Source organism: Centroberyx affinis, unplaced genomic scaffold (genome assembly GCF_046629955.1).
Source record: "Centroberyx affinis isolate AG114_WGS23_722 - 3 ecotype Tasmania unplaced genomic scaffold, CSIRO-AGI_Caff_v1 ptg003633l_1, whole genome shotgun sequence".
NCBI classification, from domain to species: Eukaryota; Metazoa; Chordata; class Actinopteri; order Beryciformes; family Berycidae; genus Centroberyx; species Centroberyx affinis.
In genome coordinates this window covers 1-18,739 of record NW_027281543.1, presented here as the reverse complement: position 1 = coordinate 18,739, position 18,739 = coordinate 1, and the positions used below count along the sequence as shown (strand labels likewise).

Below are 18,739 nucleotides of genomic sequence, written 5' to 3'. Positions count from 1 at the left end.
CCTCTGGACTCCGGGTGGAGGCTACGGCGCCCCTGCCTCAACAATCTGCCCCTGCAACGGGCTGACGGTGAAGGAAGTTCCCCTCTGCTGAAGCTCACATCAAGTCCTGCGTGCAAGGCTGCTCCAACGTGTGTTATGCAAGGCCACCAGACCGCCAGCTCCCTCTCTGCCTGGCTGCCTCCCTCTCTCTCCGTCTCTCCCTCTCTCTCGTTCTCTCTCTCTCTCTCCCTCCCTCCTCTTTCTTTCTCTCTCAGTACTCCACTGACACGGCTCCTCCCCCAGCCAGCCTCATCAGCCGCATCAGGTATTCATTCAAAAAAACACACTCCACTTGGCTCAGCGCCCAGACTACGCTCACACAGAGAGGGAAGGAGGGGGAGGGAGTAACAGACGGAGGGTGAGGGAGGGAGAGAGAGAGAGAGAGCCGGAGATTCAGAGAGGGTTTGCACAGACAGACATATGAATGTGAATAACTGTGGGTTATTCACATTCTTATTGGCAGATACACACAGAGGCACAGACACTGACACATACGCATAGACACAGATGCATACACACGCACATGCACACACGCACAAACTGGCAGAGGATTAAATTGTTCAGCGTGTTAGCACGTCAAAGCTGTTTTAATGCACTGCTTCATTCTTGTTCATTTTCATATGCGTTTTCCCCGTAGAGACAAATCTCTCTCTAATCTGCCCCGTGAGCTGACCTACAATCACAGTCTCAGCCTCTATTCAGTCGGAAAGTGCCTCTGAGTAACCTGCCCCTGCTGCTGCACAGCCCCCCCCCCCAGGGCTCCCCAGGCCTCCCCAGGCCTCCCCCATCTCCACCCCTGGGATATTTCACTATGCGCAGGCCAGGCAGGCAGGGCTGATAAACACCCCCGCCCAGCCGCTTGGCACTGGGGCCCTCCTCACCCTAGGCCTCCTCCTTATCCTGCTCAGCACACAGCAGAAAGAGCCAGGCTGCAGACAGGCACTTCACGACCAGGCCAGCCAGCTATCTGCTGCTCTCCAGGCAGGACAAGCAGGGCTTCCCCTCCACCTAAACTGCAGACTGGGGAAAACACAGAGAACACAATAACGTACACAAGGCTGCCACAACAACGAGCCTATAGTGAATAGTATTACATCAACAAAGGCTCTGGGATAGGGGGTTCCCGTACTTTTTCTTGTTATTTTGCTTGGGACCGACCAACTGACCGACTGTAATTTCATGCAATAGAGATGAAATTGCACATGGAAAAGTTGTAATTAATTGGTTATTCCTTGGATCATCATGAATCAATCACAACCACCTTAATAAAGTATTACTTGCAGATTTTTTTTTCCTTCATCCCACACCCCTGCTGGCTCCCTGCCGGGCCCCACCAGTGTGCCATAGTTTGAAAACCACTGCTATAGGACACAGTGTACTTGTTTTGTACAAACATAAGGGCAGGTCATGTTAAGAACATACCTGTGCACACTTAGGCTCACACTTCCTGACTTTCTGCATAGTCAGTATTTGCTGTAATATGCAAGGAGCTGGAATACAGAGACACAAATGTAGCACAGAGCACACGTATGACTTTCACCACACACACACACACACACACACAAAGAGAATCACCGAAGTGAAAAGATGTGTTTTCCCCAGCTGTGGAACCTGATAAAACCATTAGCTGTGCGTCTTACTTGTCAAGGGGCTATAGCCTCACCTTCCTACCGTGACTCATATCTCTTGTGAGGAGCTGCTAGGGCAATGTACACCTCGGGAACTACACAATCCCCACAGCAAGGTAATGGAAGGAACATGACAGAACTCCATCCTGAAGCATAAGGGCGGCTACAAGGGATCGGACTTTCCTGGCCTTGAACTGACTCACTTTAATTGAAAGTCAGAATTAATGTCAGCAGAGTATGCTGGAATAAGCTTTCCTGTGAGAATTTACAAATCCAGCCATGAGTACTATAGATCAAGCACACAAAGATTGCATGAAGACAGAACAGTCCAATTTCTCTTGCTGTTTGCAGCTCGATCAAAGCAAAGAGACGTGTATTTCGGCGCTAGGATAGTCTTCAAAAAGGATCAGGATTATTTCATTTGTCGATGCTGACAATTCTGCATGTCTCTTAGATAGCGATCATTGTAGTACAACCTGAAAGGGGGGTTTTGCCGGCCTAGTTGCACATGTGTTCCCTCATTCTGTGCACGCTCACAACTGTACACTACAAGCCTTACATTCCTCAGTGTGGTGCACATAATGAGAGGGAATGCTCCGAACCACAACAAGAGACATCTTACACTCTTTTTAGGACTGAAAGACTATTTAGACATTCTTTTCAAGGTGGTGAAAGCTAATGATTTACTGAGAAGCAGTAGTGTAGTAGTGGTAGAAGTAGTAGTAGTCATTGTAGTAATAGTAGTAGTTGTAGTAGTAGTAGTAGTAGTAGTAGTAGTTATTGTAGTAATAGCAGTAGTATTAAAATAGCAGAGTAGTTGCAGTCGTGTTTGCTTGTGTGTGTTAGTGTGTGCGTGTGTGTGTGTGTGTGTGTGTGTGTGTGTGTGTGTGTGTGTATTTGTTGTTCCTTTGCTTACATAAGCTCATACTACTATATTTATGACCAAGCCTAGAGATAGGTGATAGAAGTAGCCTATCACACAAAACAAACTTTTCTCTATCTGTAGCCTTTCACTGTCCATCAGCATCTCAACAAATGAACAACACATTGCATAATGGTTGCGTACATGCAGACACAGTTGTCTCTACACACTGCCTCTGAGTGCTCTCTCTTCTTCACACACTGATATAGCCATCAGCATAAAACACCATGAAAACACAAGAGAGTTCCAGTTGCTGCAGGTTATATAATGTGACCTTTGCAGCACTGTAAAACGCAAGTTCCAATTTAAGTTCTTCCAAGATTTTTTCACAACAACCTTACACAACTTGAATCTGAAGAGATGAATAATAGTACCTTGAAAATGCCCAGTTTCCAGCCAACAGTTATCCAAGCATCATCATCTGTCTTCCTATTCTGCATTCTCACTCTTACTGGGGCTAAGTGAGCCTTCTCTAATACAGCAGACATGTCCAGACATGTTTCACAGATCCACATGCACACAAGACAGGGCAGCATGTATGATGCAAACGCTCACACAGGGATGCCAGCTATTTCCCATGGTGTGCCATTGTTTGCATTAATCAAGACAGTTAATAAATTCACTTAGGTTTCCTTGAAATCTTCCCGTACATGCATCCTGTTTAAAATGTTTAGGTCACTTGGAGCCTGACATCAGAACACAGTTGATGATATTTTCATACATTGGACCTGTGAAGAATTACCCCAAAGCTTGGAGAAACATATGAAACAGATAAAGAGTGAGTGTGAGAACAAAGCTCAATGTGGGAGAGCTGCCAATGGGAAATACTATGCATTAGTAATAAAGAGAATGGAAAGTGGAGTGTGGGTGGTGGGATTAAGAGGGCATCTGGTATCAGAGCGGGAGGTAAATAACCCTGGCTAGGTCCTGTCTGAGAGCAGACCAGTCTCTGCTGTGGCGCGCTCCAGTTTGGAAGGAACAACGTGCACACTCCACACTATGTGGGGAGAATGTGAAAGCGCTTGCTGCCATGGCAACAAGGCAGCTCCACAGTCTCCAGTCCCCATTAAGAAAGATGGGTGGCTCCGTGGCTGTGGCTCAATGGTGGTGTAGCATGACACACTGAAAGAGCCTATTGAGAGCCAGGGAATTCAGCAGTTAATGAAAAGAGCAAGGGCCAACAAATCCATCGGGCAGGTGACACTGACCTCAACTCTCTCAATTTGGGTGCATGCACTGCTGAGAGGTGGGTGAATATCATATTCACTCAGTCTCACCATTTTGGTCAGCAGGCATTGAACACCTGGGGCTTAGAATCTGTGAGTATGTGAGGGACAGAAATTGTCATTGAATTGTAGTCCTGATCACAATAGAGCAATTGTCAGCTGCTGAGAGCTCAAAGTGACCTTGAACAGAGTCCTGGGATTAAATGGCTAAAATGAAACGAATGAACTGAAATCTTCGGGTTGAAGTTCTGAAAATCAACAAACATTGCCCTGGTTCTTTTTAAAAGAGGTAATAGAAAACAGTGTGCCATTGATGTTAAGGTCATTTTAAGGTCATGGTCCCTTGAATCATAAATTGCAGGGAATGGTTTTGGACAAAAGGCTCTGAAAAAAGTGTTGTGATGTAATCCAGTTCGCTCCGCTCAATGTTGATTGTATTTGTCATTTCACAACAGAAAGACAGTTAGAAAATGTTGGGTTTTTTTGTATTGATTTTCTCCTGAATTTTGTTATGGCTGCTTTTCCTACAAAACCTTGAGATTGCATGTGATTCATAGTTGAAGCGGTGGCTGGTAGATGTGGGGGAGTGAATGAACAGCCATTTAATCACTGATGTGATAGATCAAGATGGTATTACTATATCTTTTCTGGAGACATGCTGCTACAAACAACAAATATGGTATAACAAACACAATGGTAAAACAATTTTCTGGCTACTGCATGTTGCGATTATCATTTATGTTAGCAGGGATAATAGATTCCTCTTGGGGTGAGTTTCTACCAGAGTCAAGTCTTGTGCCTGCCAGCATGATACACAACATTTGTAACTGACTGAGGTTATTCAAAGGCACACTCCTCAGTTTGCCAAAGGATTGTGGTTTTACCATAGGAGACTTAAAAAATGACTTCTTCAGCTCTATTACATGTAGATACTGTGTACATGCTGAGAGCCTGAACTTCAGCAGAATACAACAGATTTCATCCTGTGTCCAAATGGCAAGACTCTCCTCATTCAGCTGAAAATAGCAAGCCGCTGCTTACGCACATCATGTCCAAAACATAGTTTAGGCAACTGAAAGAATGGGTGGGAGTGATTTGAGGAGGAGGAGGAATACAGCCACTAAAGAAACTCCGCAGAGTTTGTTCTCTGTATATGAACCAGAAGAATCAGAGTGAGAATGAATAGTGTGAAAAAAGTTGAGCTTGATGTGCAGGCAAGTAGCAAAGTTACTGTCGGTTGTTATTCAATAGTTTCCAAAACTGTTCAGAGGAGAGAAAGTGTCGTCGGTTGGTTTGGCAGGCAGGACAAGACAGACAAAAGAGCCAACGAAACTTCCCTAATAACATAATTTGTTGTGTACAAGTAATCAACATGGGTACTTGCTGTTCCTTCAGACCGTCTCAGTATATTCTCAACCCCTGACTTGACTGTCCAAGTGAGGAACACAACAATCACACACACACACACAACTCCTCTGACCTCAGTGACCTCCCTGCTCCTCCCACCTACTGTACTGTAGTTTCAATACCTGATCCACACAACAGAGGGCAGTACTGTATGTGGGCATTTAAATCATGCTAGCTACTGTTCAGAGTTGGATGGAAAGAATGATCCAAACAGTCAGAGGCCACTATAAAGAAAAACGTTTTCTAGGCCAGTGGTTCTCAACGTGGGGTCCAGGAACCACCAGGAGTCCCTGAGGGCGTTCCAGGGGGTCCACAGTAAATTGATGAATTGTTAAACTTCACCATTATTTCATTTACAAGAAGTTAAAATGCAGAAGAATGATTATTTTGATCATAGTTTCACTGTTATCTCTCTAACTACAATACAGACAGTCATGGAATTCTGGACAAAATCATATCTAACAATAAAAATATTCTCAGATTTGGGTCCGAGAGACAAAATCTCATCAAATGGGGGTCTGTGGCTCTAATGTGGACTAAATTAGTATCCTTGATATGAAAAAGGTTGAGAATCACTGTTCTAGGCAATGGGGTTACCCAGACCAACAACACCTACCTACTGTCTGTGTGACTAAATTTGTGCATTGATCATGAATAGGCCTTTTGTCTATCACTATCATATGCAAGGTTTTGTGACAGACCCCTCTTTCATTCCCTTTATGTCTCCCGGTTTCTCTCCCCCTCTCTCTCTCTCCCTCCCATTTTCTTCTCTCTCTTTGGAACATGAGGTGGCAGACATCTTTCCGATTTTTCCTTCTATCCCATAAGAGATGCCAAAGGGGATAAGGCCAGGCAACCAGGACAGGCAAATATTTTTTTTTTCTGAATAGGTCTTGAGTGTGTTGTGGTGACTTTTTTGTCAATAACACAACGGTTGCCAGGCAGATCCATCCAGCAGCTCCTCGGTTCCAATCAGTGGTGAAGTGGAGTCGTGGTACAGCCTCACTTAGCATGAGGGAGATCGCAGTGACTAAGTCAAATGTAGACAAGCAGCTTTTCCAGATGATGCCATTAGCAGCACACATCCACATGCGTTGTAGCCCTCCCCGCTCTCTCCCCCACAATTTCTCATCATCTCACTTACATGCAGCAAGTCCGCATCAAACCTTTCCAAGAAAGACAGCACAGGCAGATTTTGCTTGCAATGACAAAAAAAGAAAAAAGCATCCATGGCAATCAGCCAACACAAGCACCACACGGCCCTAAGCAGAAATCTACAGAATTGAATATAATACAAATGCCAAGAAACCTGATCTATGGTCATAGAAAATGTCCCCCCACTCCCCACCCGACCCTCCTCCCTGGTGCCACTACAGCACGCCGTCTGTCTTTCTTTTCTAGAGCGCGTCTTCCCCTCTTACTGCATATCTGACAGAGAATTTATGGCAGGGATTTATGACAGGAAAAAGAACTCCAGTACGGGTGACATACTATCCTGGAAAATGAGTTTATTCATAATTTATTGCCACTCTAAATCAAATGTTACGGTGCTGACAGGATGTCCACATCTAGTTGAACTGGCTAATAAATAAAAATAAGGCCACATCCAGAGCTGCAGTGAGCCGTGTCAATGGCTCAATTCAGTATTCAACACTCTCCTCAGATCAATTAACACGTCGGTGTGTGTGTGTGTGTGTAGGTATAGCTATAATTGTTAGTCGCAGAATTCCTCAAAAGCAAGTATAATAAAACGTCAAAAATTGTGTATGTGAACATGCATGCACACATGTTTGTGCGTGTGTGTGTGCATGTGTGTGTGTGTGCGTGCGTGGGTAGATGTTCGCCTGCCCTCATCCCCTATGGCATCCCTTATGGGAGAGCAGGAGCTCCTCTCTCACCCAGTCAACAGGTCTCCTCTTCATCAACAGCCCTCTTCACTCAGGCAGAACCCAGCCAGCCGGTAATTACTGACTCCACTTGAGAGGAATACCAACAGGCACAGACAGAAACATGCTGGGAACCACGACAACACCGTGCAGCATTTCAGTCACAGGCAGCACCTTTAGGAAACCGTGAGTTCAAGACACCTGGAGCCTGCTCTTGTGAGTGTGACAAGCACCAGCTGCCATTTTGAAAGCTCTTATAATGAAGGACTAATGACATCAGGGTTATAAATTTTATCATCCACACGTGTTTTGCTCTAGCTGATCCCAGACTGTTTGCCTCGCCGCTCTTCCCCGTGGCTCCGCTCAGACACAGACACATGGCTGTCAGAGAAAGCTGTGAGCCCTCCATGGTGCCTGCAGATGACTCCCTAGTTAAAAGAGCCAGCAGGGTGGAAGGAACCCAGGCTGGACATTTCACCAGCCAGATACAGCATGGTCTCGCCATGTGGTGGCAAGGCATTTGATTTTTCAAACATGGCATTGAACCACATAGAAAAAAAAAAGAAATAGAGGGACATCTTCCTCCATATGATGTAAAGAAAACAATGGTAGAAAAATAAAATGTGTTCGTTAATCACCGTTGAAGCACTGAAGCACAGAATAACAGTCAGGAGTCGCCGCAGGGTGCTGGACAACCAGGCATTTAATTATGAGACAGGTCAGCGTTTACACCTCAAAACAGCTCCGCACAGGTGCTCACCTTTCATTTCATTACTTGTGAGTTCATGTTCTTGGACTGGGTTGAAATAACACTGCACAATATAAGCCATTTGGTGAATGCTTTTTATAAAAAACAATTACAATAGCTGGTTGTCGTGGGGATCAAACCCATAGCACTGGCAGTGTTAGTGCCAGGTCCAAGCTATTGCACTATACAGGATTCTTATTTATAGACACAATAAAGGGTGATACACCATGATTCACATCAATGAATGATGTGGTTAATGTTACCTAATTACAGTTGGTTACTTCACTAGCAGAGCTATGAACAGAATGAAAATACTTATGTGAAGTTTATTACAACAAGAGGTGGTGTGTCACAGCAAAGCCAGTCATAACTCATAGTAATGAGTGTTCCCTTGAGCTGTGTGTTTCTAAAATCTCCCTCCTTCAGATTCCCGTTGGGCAGGAGCCAGAGCATGTCAATACAAATATATCCTGCCTCCAACTGGAAATACACTCATCTGTTCTGGGCACTGGTGCCTTGACGATGGGTAGTTGAGTCTCAGTTTCTGCCCACACTTGTCTTGTCCTTGGTAAAACCCTCCATGACGACGAGTTACATTATTCCATTGCCCACAGTAATGGTGCGGTGCGCTGCAGCAGCATGCGAGGGGGTCGCTCTGTAATCTGGGAGTACCATCTGTGGCTGTCAGCTGAAGCTGCCACTTAGTGGGCCTAACACAATCACCACGTTAACACTTGCCAACAATTGGAGCTTAAACAACCCCCTCCAAACATTAGATGTGACATGCCAAAAAAACTCACAGAATGGGGAAAATGTCTGCAAAGAGTTGATTCAAGCTTTCCTAGATCAACTCATTTTATAGGCAGACAATATAATTAGGATTATGTGATACTAAATGAGCATCACACACAGACTGATTTGTGTTCAATATATTGTGTGCAGGGAACAGTGGGCATAGGCTCTGCATCACCATGGCCAAAAAACAAGAGTCTCAGACGATAATGATACTTTTGAATTACAGTAAACCTATCATACGCGTTAAATGAAAAATAGGTTTTATGTGTTTGAAAATCGAGTGTCACTGCAGTGATTCCCAGACTCCCGGCTTTTATTTGGTTTATATCCCTCCTCTGTGGAAATTGCTCCAATACATTCTTTAATTTGAGCTGATTTTCATAAGGCATCTATTGACTATGGGAGCAATAAGCATACACTAGGTGGAGCCAAACTCAATTACTTGAGGTCACCCTGCGTACCAATCTGCATCTAGAGCTGTTATGGATATTAAGGGGAGAATCACTCCAAGTAGTAAATACTTTCAAAAATGAATGTCACTGAGAATAAGTATAATGAAGATGAATACATTTCATCAGATTTTAAAATTGTATTTATTTTATTGAGATGCCAGTCAGGTTGCCATCTCAAGTCTCAATCAGTTGCAGCCTGAATGTAAATGTAGAAAAAGTCTTGTCCAGCTTGCAGAATGAAACGTGAGTCAAAGCAGAGGTTGTTGAAGAGTGAGGGGGGCAGATTTGGGATATGGAGCAGGTGTGATAGGTGTCTGGAAGCAGAGAGGAGTGTCTTCAGCACCGATATGGTCTGTTGGAGGTTGAATGTTGAAGGAATTGGTGCAGTGATTCCCAGACTCCTGGGTTTTGTTTGGATTAAATCTCCTCTCTGTGGAAATGGCTCCAACACTGATTTGACTTGATTTAATTTAGTGATGTAATGGCTGTAGGAGCAATGAATATGCACCAGGTGGAGCCAAACTCCTGTAATTAAGAAGGATGTGGCCGCCCTGTCTACAAATCTGAGTCTAGAGCTACCGTTTTTACAACCTCAGCTGTTCATAACAGCATGTGAAAAATAACTACAAACTAAAGATGGAGGGTACAATGAGTTTATTTCACATATGATTTATTTAAGTGGAAGAACACCTGCACCATCTTGTCCCAAAGAAATATAAGTGGAATACCATTTCATTTAAGAATTCATAAATTATTCTTATTGTGCTCCATTGGCAATGAAAAGTTTATAGTTTTATATCCAAATGAGCTTTTCATTCTACAAGTGCTGCAAGTTACCAAGCAGGAATTATGCCAGAAAATCATTCTATTAACAGTTGTCATTTCCATCTTTTCCATCTAGAAGTAGGAAATGTTTAACAATACAGACCGTATTTCACTGAACAATCACTATACTTTTATCAGAGCACTTTTTTATGAAGTAAAACAGATTAGTCAAGATATTTCGACAACATAAAAAAACAAGAAACAAGTCTCACTAACTTATGAGAGGCATAGTTATTCAATCTCTCTCTCTCTGTGCCTCACTCTTTCACAGTATGTGGCTTTTTCCCTTTATTCTTTTTTTTTTAAAATATTAAAGAAATGTGTTGTAGGAACATTGTTACAATATAAACTGACAAATGCAGCCATAGTAATGTAAGGCAAATTTAATGGCACATTAATGAATTAATATAGTTTGAGTTCACGACATACAGTGGAGAATTAATTAGTATCAAAATATTTCAAAATATCATATCAGAAAAAACAGTGGCAAATACCTTACTCAAAAAGTATTAAATAGCAGACAGAAAAGACAAAGACATGTCATGCTAAAAGACAGACATGTCACACTTGTAGGTATTTAGTGGTGGTATCATTTCATCTTATTAAATGTGAAAAATCACAATAAAATATTTACTTTTTTTATTTACTCTTCATTCAAACATGCAGTCAAGAGTAATGGAAGAGCAATTGTGTCAAGCTTTAAATACAGATTCAATACATTAGAATGTGCCCTTTAACCACAGTATTTCAGTAGCTGAAAGCAACGGAGCATGACCTGCCACTCCTACAGTGACAGAGGGCAGTGACTCAAAACCAAAAGTCTGAGCCTAAGACTCTCAAAATGATTCTTTCATATAAGGCCATACAGTAGGTATAATATCGAATGACTGTGTGGTTAGTAACTAAAATACTGAGGGATACAAGACATTCACTCTTAATCTGGAAGAGTATTTGAGAAGAGGCAAATCTTGTGCTGATTTCATGAAAGACAGAAACAGACTGATGAAAAGCTGGCATTGCCATCATTCTTCCTCTCCTAAGAAGAGACACCAATTTGGCACAGGAACAAACTCTGAAAGCAGCATATGGGAAAATATGTTTTGAAGACAAAAAATCCCAGCATTGGGGAACAGAGCTATACAGCGATGTATGTTAAATTCTCTGAAGCCATCTTAATGTTCCTGCTCAGAGTGATTTCTTGTTCTCTTGATACTTAGGAAGGACTATGCCCGAGTCCTGCAGGACCATGAGCAACACGTCCACATATAAATAAAACAGCACGCAGTGCCTGCTTGGCCTTAGTGTAAGACTCTCTAAATGGTCATCTGGCCCCGGTGCGCTTGACAACAATAGTGCCCGCCACCATGTCATACACAGTCCTGTTGTGCTGGAAAAACAGCAGTGTGATGAAAGCCGGGAAGAAGAAGGCAATGGAAAAGTTCTTGTTCAAGGCTCGGACAGTTGATCTGTAGAGGTAGACAGAAATAGTAGCTGCGTCAAAAGAGGCAAGACTAGCAGACAGTAAAACTTTATATTTAAAAATGTGGAAAGATGACCTTTAAAACAAAGTACTCACGCAGAGAGAGAGACATTAGTTGCTGGCACTACAAGCACTCTGTTAGGCTGAACCAGGACCGATGAGTCACATGTAACGACTCTGAGTCCGATGAGAAACTTCCCTGGAGTGGCTCCTCCCGCTCCCCAAATACACACAATCTATATGGAGGGAGGCACAGGACAAGAAAACAAGGAGTTATCATTTAACTGCCTGGGAACGTTTCCAGAACTCACAAAGAGAAGCAACTGAGGATCAGACCACACTTTACTCGCACTACTTATCCAAATTTGGAAAAGCAGGCATGCTGTGTACTTATGTATGAGATCTCACCTCATAAAAACACACCAGTATCCGGTAAACAAGGGCAACAAGCATCATTTTCTGTAGCTCCTCCATCGATGTGTCCTCGTCTATTTCCTCCACGATGAAATGCATGGCAAACTTGGAAATGTCCCTGAAAAGCAAAAGGTAAAACATTTGGATGAGCTCATCAGATGTAGAGTTGGTTTTGTTCATGTAAATGCTTGAATAAGACGCAGGCCTACTGCTACCATCACAAATAGAAAATAGACTCACTTCATTCCACTCAGGTGCATAATACTGATGATTATGGTTGCCTTAATGAAAAACAATATGAAGAAATCCACCATTTCAGCTAGGAGTCTTTGGAGAGGTGAAGGAATACTGTACTCTCGCCCTGGGGTGGGGTGCAGAAGGGCAGAATTAACCAGACAGATAACCGCTGCTCTGCCAAAACAGAAGATATGAAGGTGATCATTTCTAACTGTAGGCCTACATGCCGGGTGGGTTTACCTGGCCTCTGTGCGTTTCCATTCTCCTGAGGCTGCTGTTGTGTGTGCGTGTGCCCGGCAGCAGGCACGGTGCCGCCGCCGGCAGCCTCACCTGCCTGGCTGCCCGCACCGGGGGCGACAGGTGGGTACGGCGACAGCGGCAGACCAAACGGATTGTTGTACCAGTTCTGGGCGTCGAAACTGGCGAAATCGAGCGGTGCCGTCGACGTCCCGTTAGCAGACTGCGGTAAATAATACGGGTTAGAGACAGCAGATACTGCAAGCCAGCTATGCCAGTTGACATACCCAGTGTAGTACTGCCACATCCACGCCTGCAGCTTTTCGCAGTATTCCGCGGTGATGCGTTTTTCACCGACACCCTTCTCTTCTTCTGTGGTGTCTGGACTGTCTGATGATTGGATAACGTTGTCCGTTAGTGGCGTGACTTTAGCACCAGCAGGCATATTTTCCTGATCGACTTCCATCATGTTTGTGTTTTCATCGTCAGCCATGTTTGCTGATGGCGTCACGTCACGTACGGCGTCACCCCGGATTGTTTCATTTGCGGGCACAGAAGATAAAGTGTTTGAGACAACCATATAACGTATGAACAAAATAGGTATTTTCTTATTGATTATTCAATGGTTGTTCGGTAGAGATAGCAAATATTCTCACAAAAACTAATTTATCAATTTGGAGACAAAACCCGACCCCCTTCATCATGATACACGGTGGTACAGGCCAAACTTTTCCTGCTATTTCAACAATCAACCACTAGGAGGAAGCGTTGCTGCAAGATCGAGACTGCAGTGAGGCTGATGTTGGGGACCTCAAGTTCACATTTTGTAATAATTCAAACGCAATTGTACATGTAAAGCCTTAAAAACGATTTTTTTGTTTTCTAATGTCACTTTTGGGCCTCTTTGACTGAATGAGGCACTAGCTGCAACTAGATCACTAACCTGTTTTTCCCATAATGTTCCAAGTATTTTTGTACGGTATAGGCTGTGTGCACGATGTTGTCCTTTGTTGACTCTAGAACAAAGCAGCTTTAAAGTACTTCTTAAACAGCAATGTCTAAGAACTTACCAGCCCATGGTATGATTGTGCCTCAAAGGAGGGAGGGAGGGAGGGAGGGGTTAGGGTTGGGGGGGCGAGGGGGGTAAAACCTTTTCAAAGGACTCCTGCTTCTTAATGCCTGCACCCCACAAACTACCCCAAGTAAGCTTAATCCTAAACAATAGGGTATTCAAGTATAACAATGAGTTCAGAAGCAGCAAAAACCTCTAATATCGGTTACTGTATGTTTGTACATAACCTAATAGCCTTTTGAGAAGATTTTCAAATTTCATCACCAAGTATGAAAACCACCACAACTGTGCAGTTAATGCATTTGTGCAAGATTGCAAATATACTAGAAGAAAATGCATAGAGCTATTTTCACATTTCAGTACTGTACGCACAATACCTAAAACCTATTTTTGTGAAATAGCTGTTGGGGGTGTGTGAATGTGCATGTGCACGCGCCATGGTCTTATATAATGTGGCACTCAAGAAAACGAACCAGCTTTTCATTAGTCAGAACTCATTGTTGCCTGACCACCACCCGGGGTCACAATCATTCACTAAAGCCTGGAAATCTTTTGGAGAATTCGGGCCTCAACCTACTGCCCCAAAGAACCCTAATTAAAACAAATTATGTGCACTTGCATGAACTCCAAGTCTGTGCATCCAAGACAAGAGGCCTGGCACAAATGAGAGGTCACTGCCCTAACCCCAAGCAGGGATTTGGCCTTCCCACCTCCCATTCACTCACATCTTTGTCATACAAGGCTACTCTCATACGGGACATGTTGCTTTCCTGTGTCGAACAAAAGGCTTTTCTAAACCCCCCTGTCTGTTTCCAATAGCTCGGAGATTATAAGCATGACTTTGAACTGCTCAGTGGCTGCAAGGATTGCCTGCCGTAATATGTAGTAAAAATGTTTGCTTATAACGCAATTACCACAGCTGATATTTGAAAATACTACCAGCTGGCAACTAGCCATGGTATACAAAATCATGTCACAGCTACTCTAATATGGCTATAAAGTAAATACTAATCCGGAGGTATTAGGGTTTTTTCTCATTTCCATTCAGCGGTAGACTGCTGAGGATTTAGTGATCACATGTTTGGTGTGCTGAGGAGGACAGAAGGGGATGTCAGGTCAGCGTTTTCATTTGCTATAGACAGGAAAGGTCTTGTCAATTCCTAGTGACCTACGACCCGATTGGACAGATTAGTCTGGCTTCCAATATTCGTTTTGGCAAGTCTAGACTGCTACATAAATGCATACAAACTCTGCTTGTTGTCTTGCTTTAAAAGGAAGTTGAAAGCTAAGCTGAAGTTGAATAGTCAACCTCCAACAATAGTTGACCCCGTCAGGTGAATTCACTACCAGCACTTTAACACCCTCCTCCCCCAAAACTAAATGTGCAAAGACTAAATGACCTATTGAAAAGTTGACTAACAGTGGGGGGGGGGGGGGGGGATGACTGACATTACTATGAGTAAATGGCAAAAGCAAATACTAGCACCGTTCATAAACCCACACAAGAATATGCACACCAATGAAAAAAAACAATCTTTCCCTTGTGATTTCCCTTGTGTGTTGTCATTCAATTACTCAGCAAACAAGTGTGACAGAACATCTGACTTTATTGAAATGTTTGTTCATTACCGCTACACAAAATGCAGTGACAAATATCCAGGTTCAACAACTTTGATGATGGTGAACAGACAAACAGGAATTATGCCTCCTTCTCATAGGTCCTCACAGCAACAACGTCATCCATGACACATTTCTGCAGAGACAATGGTGAACGTTAGAAGTGTATTCTGAATCAGTGCATGCATATTTGATCTCATTCTATAGAGAATGATGATGAAAATCACTTAATCATGTTTAAGATGCACCAAAATCAAATCCATTTAGGTTACTTAGGAATGCATAATAAAATGTTAATATTTTACCATCAATACACACGCAATTGAAAACATTAGACGCAAAACTAAAGATGCTAAACCACTGCAAGTATGAACAGGTGCTTGAGTTTGTTGACTCACCGCTATCAGTTTCCCATCTTGAATCTCGCGCTCCAGTGTCGTGGTCTTTCCATCCCACGTTTGTTTTTGCACAAGCTTCCCATTCTCAACGGTAATGATGGTCTGAAAATTATGTTGGCTGTCAGAGGCACGTACATGCGATTATGGACTGGGGCACGTGTGGCTTTAAAAACAATAGATAACCCACCTTGGTCTTCCTGTCATCTGCAGTCGTCTCGTCGAACTCCTCGTTCAGTTTGAACTGGATCTCTGTGGTTTTGAAAGTGCTCTGAGACTTCATGGAAACCACACCAGCATCATCCACGCTGAACAGCAAGTTAGGCTTTGCCATGTTTCCCATTTGCCGAGTGGCGAAGCCCACACCTTCAACACAACGAGGGTAAATTAGGACACTTTGCTCTGGGTGCTTCCAGTTTATGTGATGCAGCAATTGCTGGAACAAGTGTAACTCTTACTATTTAACAGCTCGAGTAAAACGGCTTGCCACGACAGCTAGACTTGCAAGCCATTACTTACAACTACAATGATTCAATTAGTATAAAATGTGTTCTCACCAATTGCCTTCATGTATTCATCGAAGTTGTCACTGGCAGTCATCTTCCAGGTTCCAACAAATTGCTCAACCATGGTGAAGCTGAAGTGCAACTCGCAACACAAGCCACAAGGTGTTTTAGGATTTCACGTTTCGGTGATAAAGCGCGAAAAGCGGATAGAGAAGGAAATTTTCATTATTTGAAGCCTGGCCAAGCACGTGCTTTATTCATTCCTACCAATCAACAGCTGTCGCCCGAGTTTCCATGGAAATGGGGGATCAGGGGCGTGGTCTTAGATCAGATTTCGTTTGGTAGGAATTAAATGTCTGGTGAACTTGGGCCTGCTCAGTTTCCTAATGCTGTGGTTTACACTAGCTGTAAATGGGAAGCTGTGGTTGTGTAGGTCACAAAGTGTCATAATGTCACCTGATGTCTGTGGCCCAATACCATCTCTGCAGATAAATATATCAATAGACTGCAGAAAATAATGGTGAAAGCAGACATGGATAAGTGAAAGATTTTTTTTGCATTTACATGCTCATACCTTATGCCAGCTATCACCAAACAGCATCACTCCAGCCTTGAGTGAATGGAGATAAAGGTTTCAACCAAGAGATGGCGCCTGTGAACAACGAATGAACAAGTGGCTGCTTGTGGTTTCTATTCAACACAGTTTCAGCAAACTTTGCATAGTAAATTTAATTTTTGAAATAGATTGGTACTCAATTGTTTTAAAAAATCTAAAATAAGCTGCTATGCAAATGTTCATGCAGCCATAAAAATTGTATGGCTGTCCAGTGGGAGAAGGCAATAAGATACATCAGTGGATTTGTCTCTAAATGGTAGACTGTCATGTACTGCCACCCAGTGGTTTCAGTAACACACTACAAAGGGCCTTGTATGTGCCCTTTTTAAAAGAAAAACAACCCAAATGGTAAATGTGCCCAAAGGCATGTGTTTTAAAACTGCGTAAAAACCAAAACCCAACAAAGAGAAAGAAATGGATCTGGTTTCTGATATGTTCTCTTTCTAATGTTTAGAGAGCTAAGTCAGGTGCTCTCTCAGTCTGAGTGTGTCAACTGTACATGGGGTCAAAGGATACAGACTCCACTCGTATAATAGATGTAGGTGTGTGTGGGGGGGGCTATGCAGTGATATTCTCTTATTTATCAAACAACAAAATTTATATAAGACATTAGTTGATTTGGGTTGACTGTTCTGTTTGTGCAAGGGGATGAAAATGGAAAAGAGAGTCTAGTGAGTCTACAGACAGAGCTGTTTGAAGTCAGATTTAGATCAGACGAGTACCTTGTGACATAGTTTTCCCAGTGGAATGAAATGGGACATCTATCATTTGTATTTGACTCTCAATATCACTGACAACTGGTTACATCCTCCCCTAGTGCTTCCTACTGTGCAATAGTGTCAGATTTAGTACTGTGAAAAAGTCAGTCAGAAGTTATTTGTGAGCAAAATGGTGCTTTATAGAATCATTAGCAGAGCCACTTGAACCTCTAAATGGCTCCTCACTGCTTGTTGGTTATGAAACAGTTCCACATAGAACTAATATGTATTTGCTATGATTTTGGTTCCTTAGTGATGATTAAATCCGGCAAACAAAAGCAAGTAGTATGGTATGATGGTGAAATTGTAAAAGTATCTGCAACAAGAACCAAGTTGGCCAGTGATGGCTCATTTTGTAAATGCTCTTAAACTCACACTGTTGATTCTCTGCCATACTGTAGCAGAGGAGTGATTTCAGTGAATAGGACAATCTCATTATGAGAGCATGTGATTTGTGTTGTGAAAGATTATCAAAAGGAATAAAGAATCATTTGGTTTTGAGACTTGCCGTGCAGCACCATGTGAGGATCATTAAAAAAAAAACAAAAAAAAAACAGTTGAAATAGAAGTAGGAGAACTCTTTTGATTATGTAATGAGGAGACAAATCATGGAGCTGCTGACAGTGAATGGGAGACTGAGTGCCGGGACACTTCACAAGGCGATTTTACAGATTTGGGCAGATTTTGTGGTTCACAGTAACCCTGTTCACAGCACAATAAAAGAAAGCTCATACAGATGAAAAAGCAAAAGCAAACATTTAATCAGTCTACTAAGTCAGTCTCCAGTTCAGTGTCAGTTTGGCTCCTGGTTCTGGATGCCATTATAATTTTAAAGCCTTGGTCCTGTGGTTTCTAGCTTTATGGGGAGAGATGTTTATATTCACAAATATTAATTTAAGTGTAAGAGTGTAGGGATAACAAATGTGACATCTCTTTGAAGCTTTATTCAGCCTTTTATCACCATTTCTCTTCTTTCCACAGTGTATACCCACAGATGTGCGTTTGATGTATTATGCAACACTAGTTATCAATATGAAACCCAAGACTTCCTTTCCTCATGAAAGAAACTGGAATCAAGGTTAACGAGTGCGTGCCACATACAAAGACCTTGATAAGGCTGTATATCAAGTCACACTGCTGCTAATATTTCATTTCATGGTCCAAATGCATTAATCTTTCATTAACTTCGGTTACAGCCAATACGCGTGTGATACTCCAGGCGGTTGGGCTGCGGTATATCATGGCATGTTGTTTACCAATCTAATAAGCCGATTAATTGTTGTTCTCTCACCCGGGGTTTTTCCGGGGACATACAGGTGCCATCCAGCAAGTGCAGGGCCCATCTAATGAACATGAACTCTCACTGGCAGCCACAGAGAAGGCCTTTCTTCCTGGTTTTCATCAACACTTCAGCCCCCATTGATGGGGGAACAGTGGCCAGGGACAAAAGCTGTATATACTGTACAAACACAGCTCCGA

At 42.8% G+C, this 18,739-nt stretch overlaps 2 protein-coding genes across 2 annotated transcripts; both read right to left on the bottom strand.

The window, feature by feature from the left end:
* Positions 1-9,811: 9,811 nt before the first annotated feature.
* LOC139661858 (protein FAM8A1-like) lies at positions 9,812-12,789 on the bottom strand. The gene is made up of 5 exons (XM_071540423.1): positions 12,300-12,789; positions 12,063-12,183; positions 11,817-11,940; positions 11,505-11,644; positions 9,812-11,394 (listed from the first exon to the last, which is right to left on the bottom strand). The coding sequence occupies exons 1-5, from the start codon at positions 12,787-12,789 to the stop codon at positions 11,250-11,252; spliced, it is 1,020 nt and encodes a 339-aa protein (XP_071396524.1). The 3' UTR covers positions 9,812-11,249.
* Positions 12,790-14,966: 2,177 nt separating this feature from the next.
* Positions 14,967-16,074, bottom strand: LOC139661851 (fatty acid-binding protein, adipocyte-like). The gene is made up of 4 exons (XM_071540415.1): positions 15,938-16,074; positions 15,571-15,746; positions 15,384-15,485; positions 14,967-15,121 (listed from the first exon to the last, which is right to left on the bottom strand). The coding sequence occupies exons 1-4, from the start codon at positions 16,008-16,010 to the stop codon at positions 15,068-15,070; spliced, it is 405 nt and encodes a 134-aa protein (XP_071396516.1). The 5' UTR covers positions 16,011-16,074; the 3' UTR covers positions 14,967-15,067.
* Positions 16,075-18,739: the final 2,665 nt, after the last annotated feature.

Bases quoted from the DNA above. Each gene is read 5' to 3' on its own strand.
- LOC139661858 (XM_071540423.1), bottom strand. From the start codon at position 12,789: ATGGCTGACGATGAAAACACAAACATGATGGAAGTCGATCAGGAAAAT. The intron at 12,184-12,299 runs GTAAACCCACCC...ACCCCACCCCAG, and splicing joins TGGAAACGCACAGAGGCCAG to GGCGAGAGTACAGTATTCCT. The intron at 11,941-12,062 runs GTGAGTCTATTT...TTTGCTTTTCAG, and splicing joins ATGCACCTGAGTGGAATGAA to GGACATTTCCAAGTTTGCCA.
- LOC139661851 (XM_071540415.1), bottom strand. From the start codon at position 16,010: ATGGTTGAGCAATTTGTTGGAACCTGGAAGATGACTGCCAGTGACAAC. The intron at 15,747-15,937 runs GTGAGAACACAT...GTTGTGTTGAAG, and splicing joins TGAATACATGAAGGCAATTG to GTGTGGGCTTCGCCACTCGG. The intron at 15,122-15,383 runs GTGAGTCAACAA...TTGTCTCTGCAG, and splicing joins AAGATGGGAAACTGATAGCG to AAATGTGTCATGGATGACGT.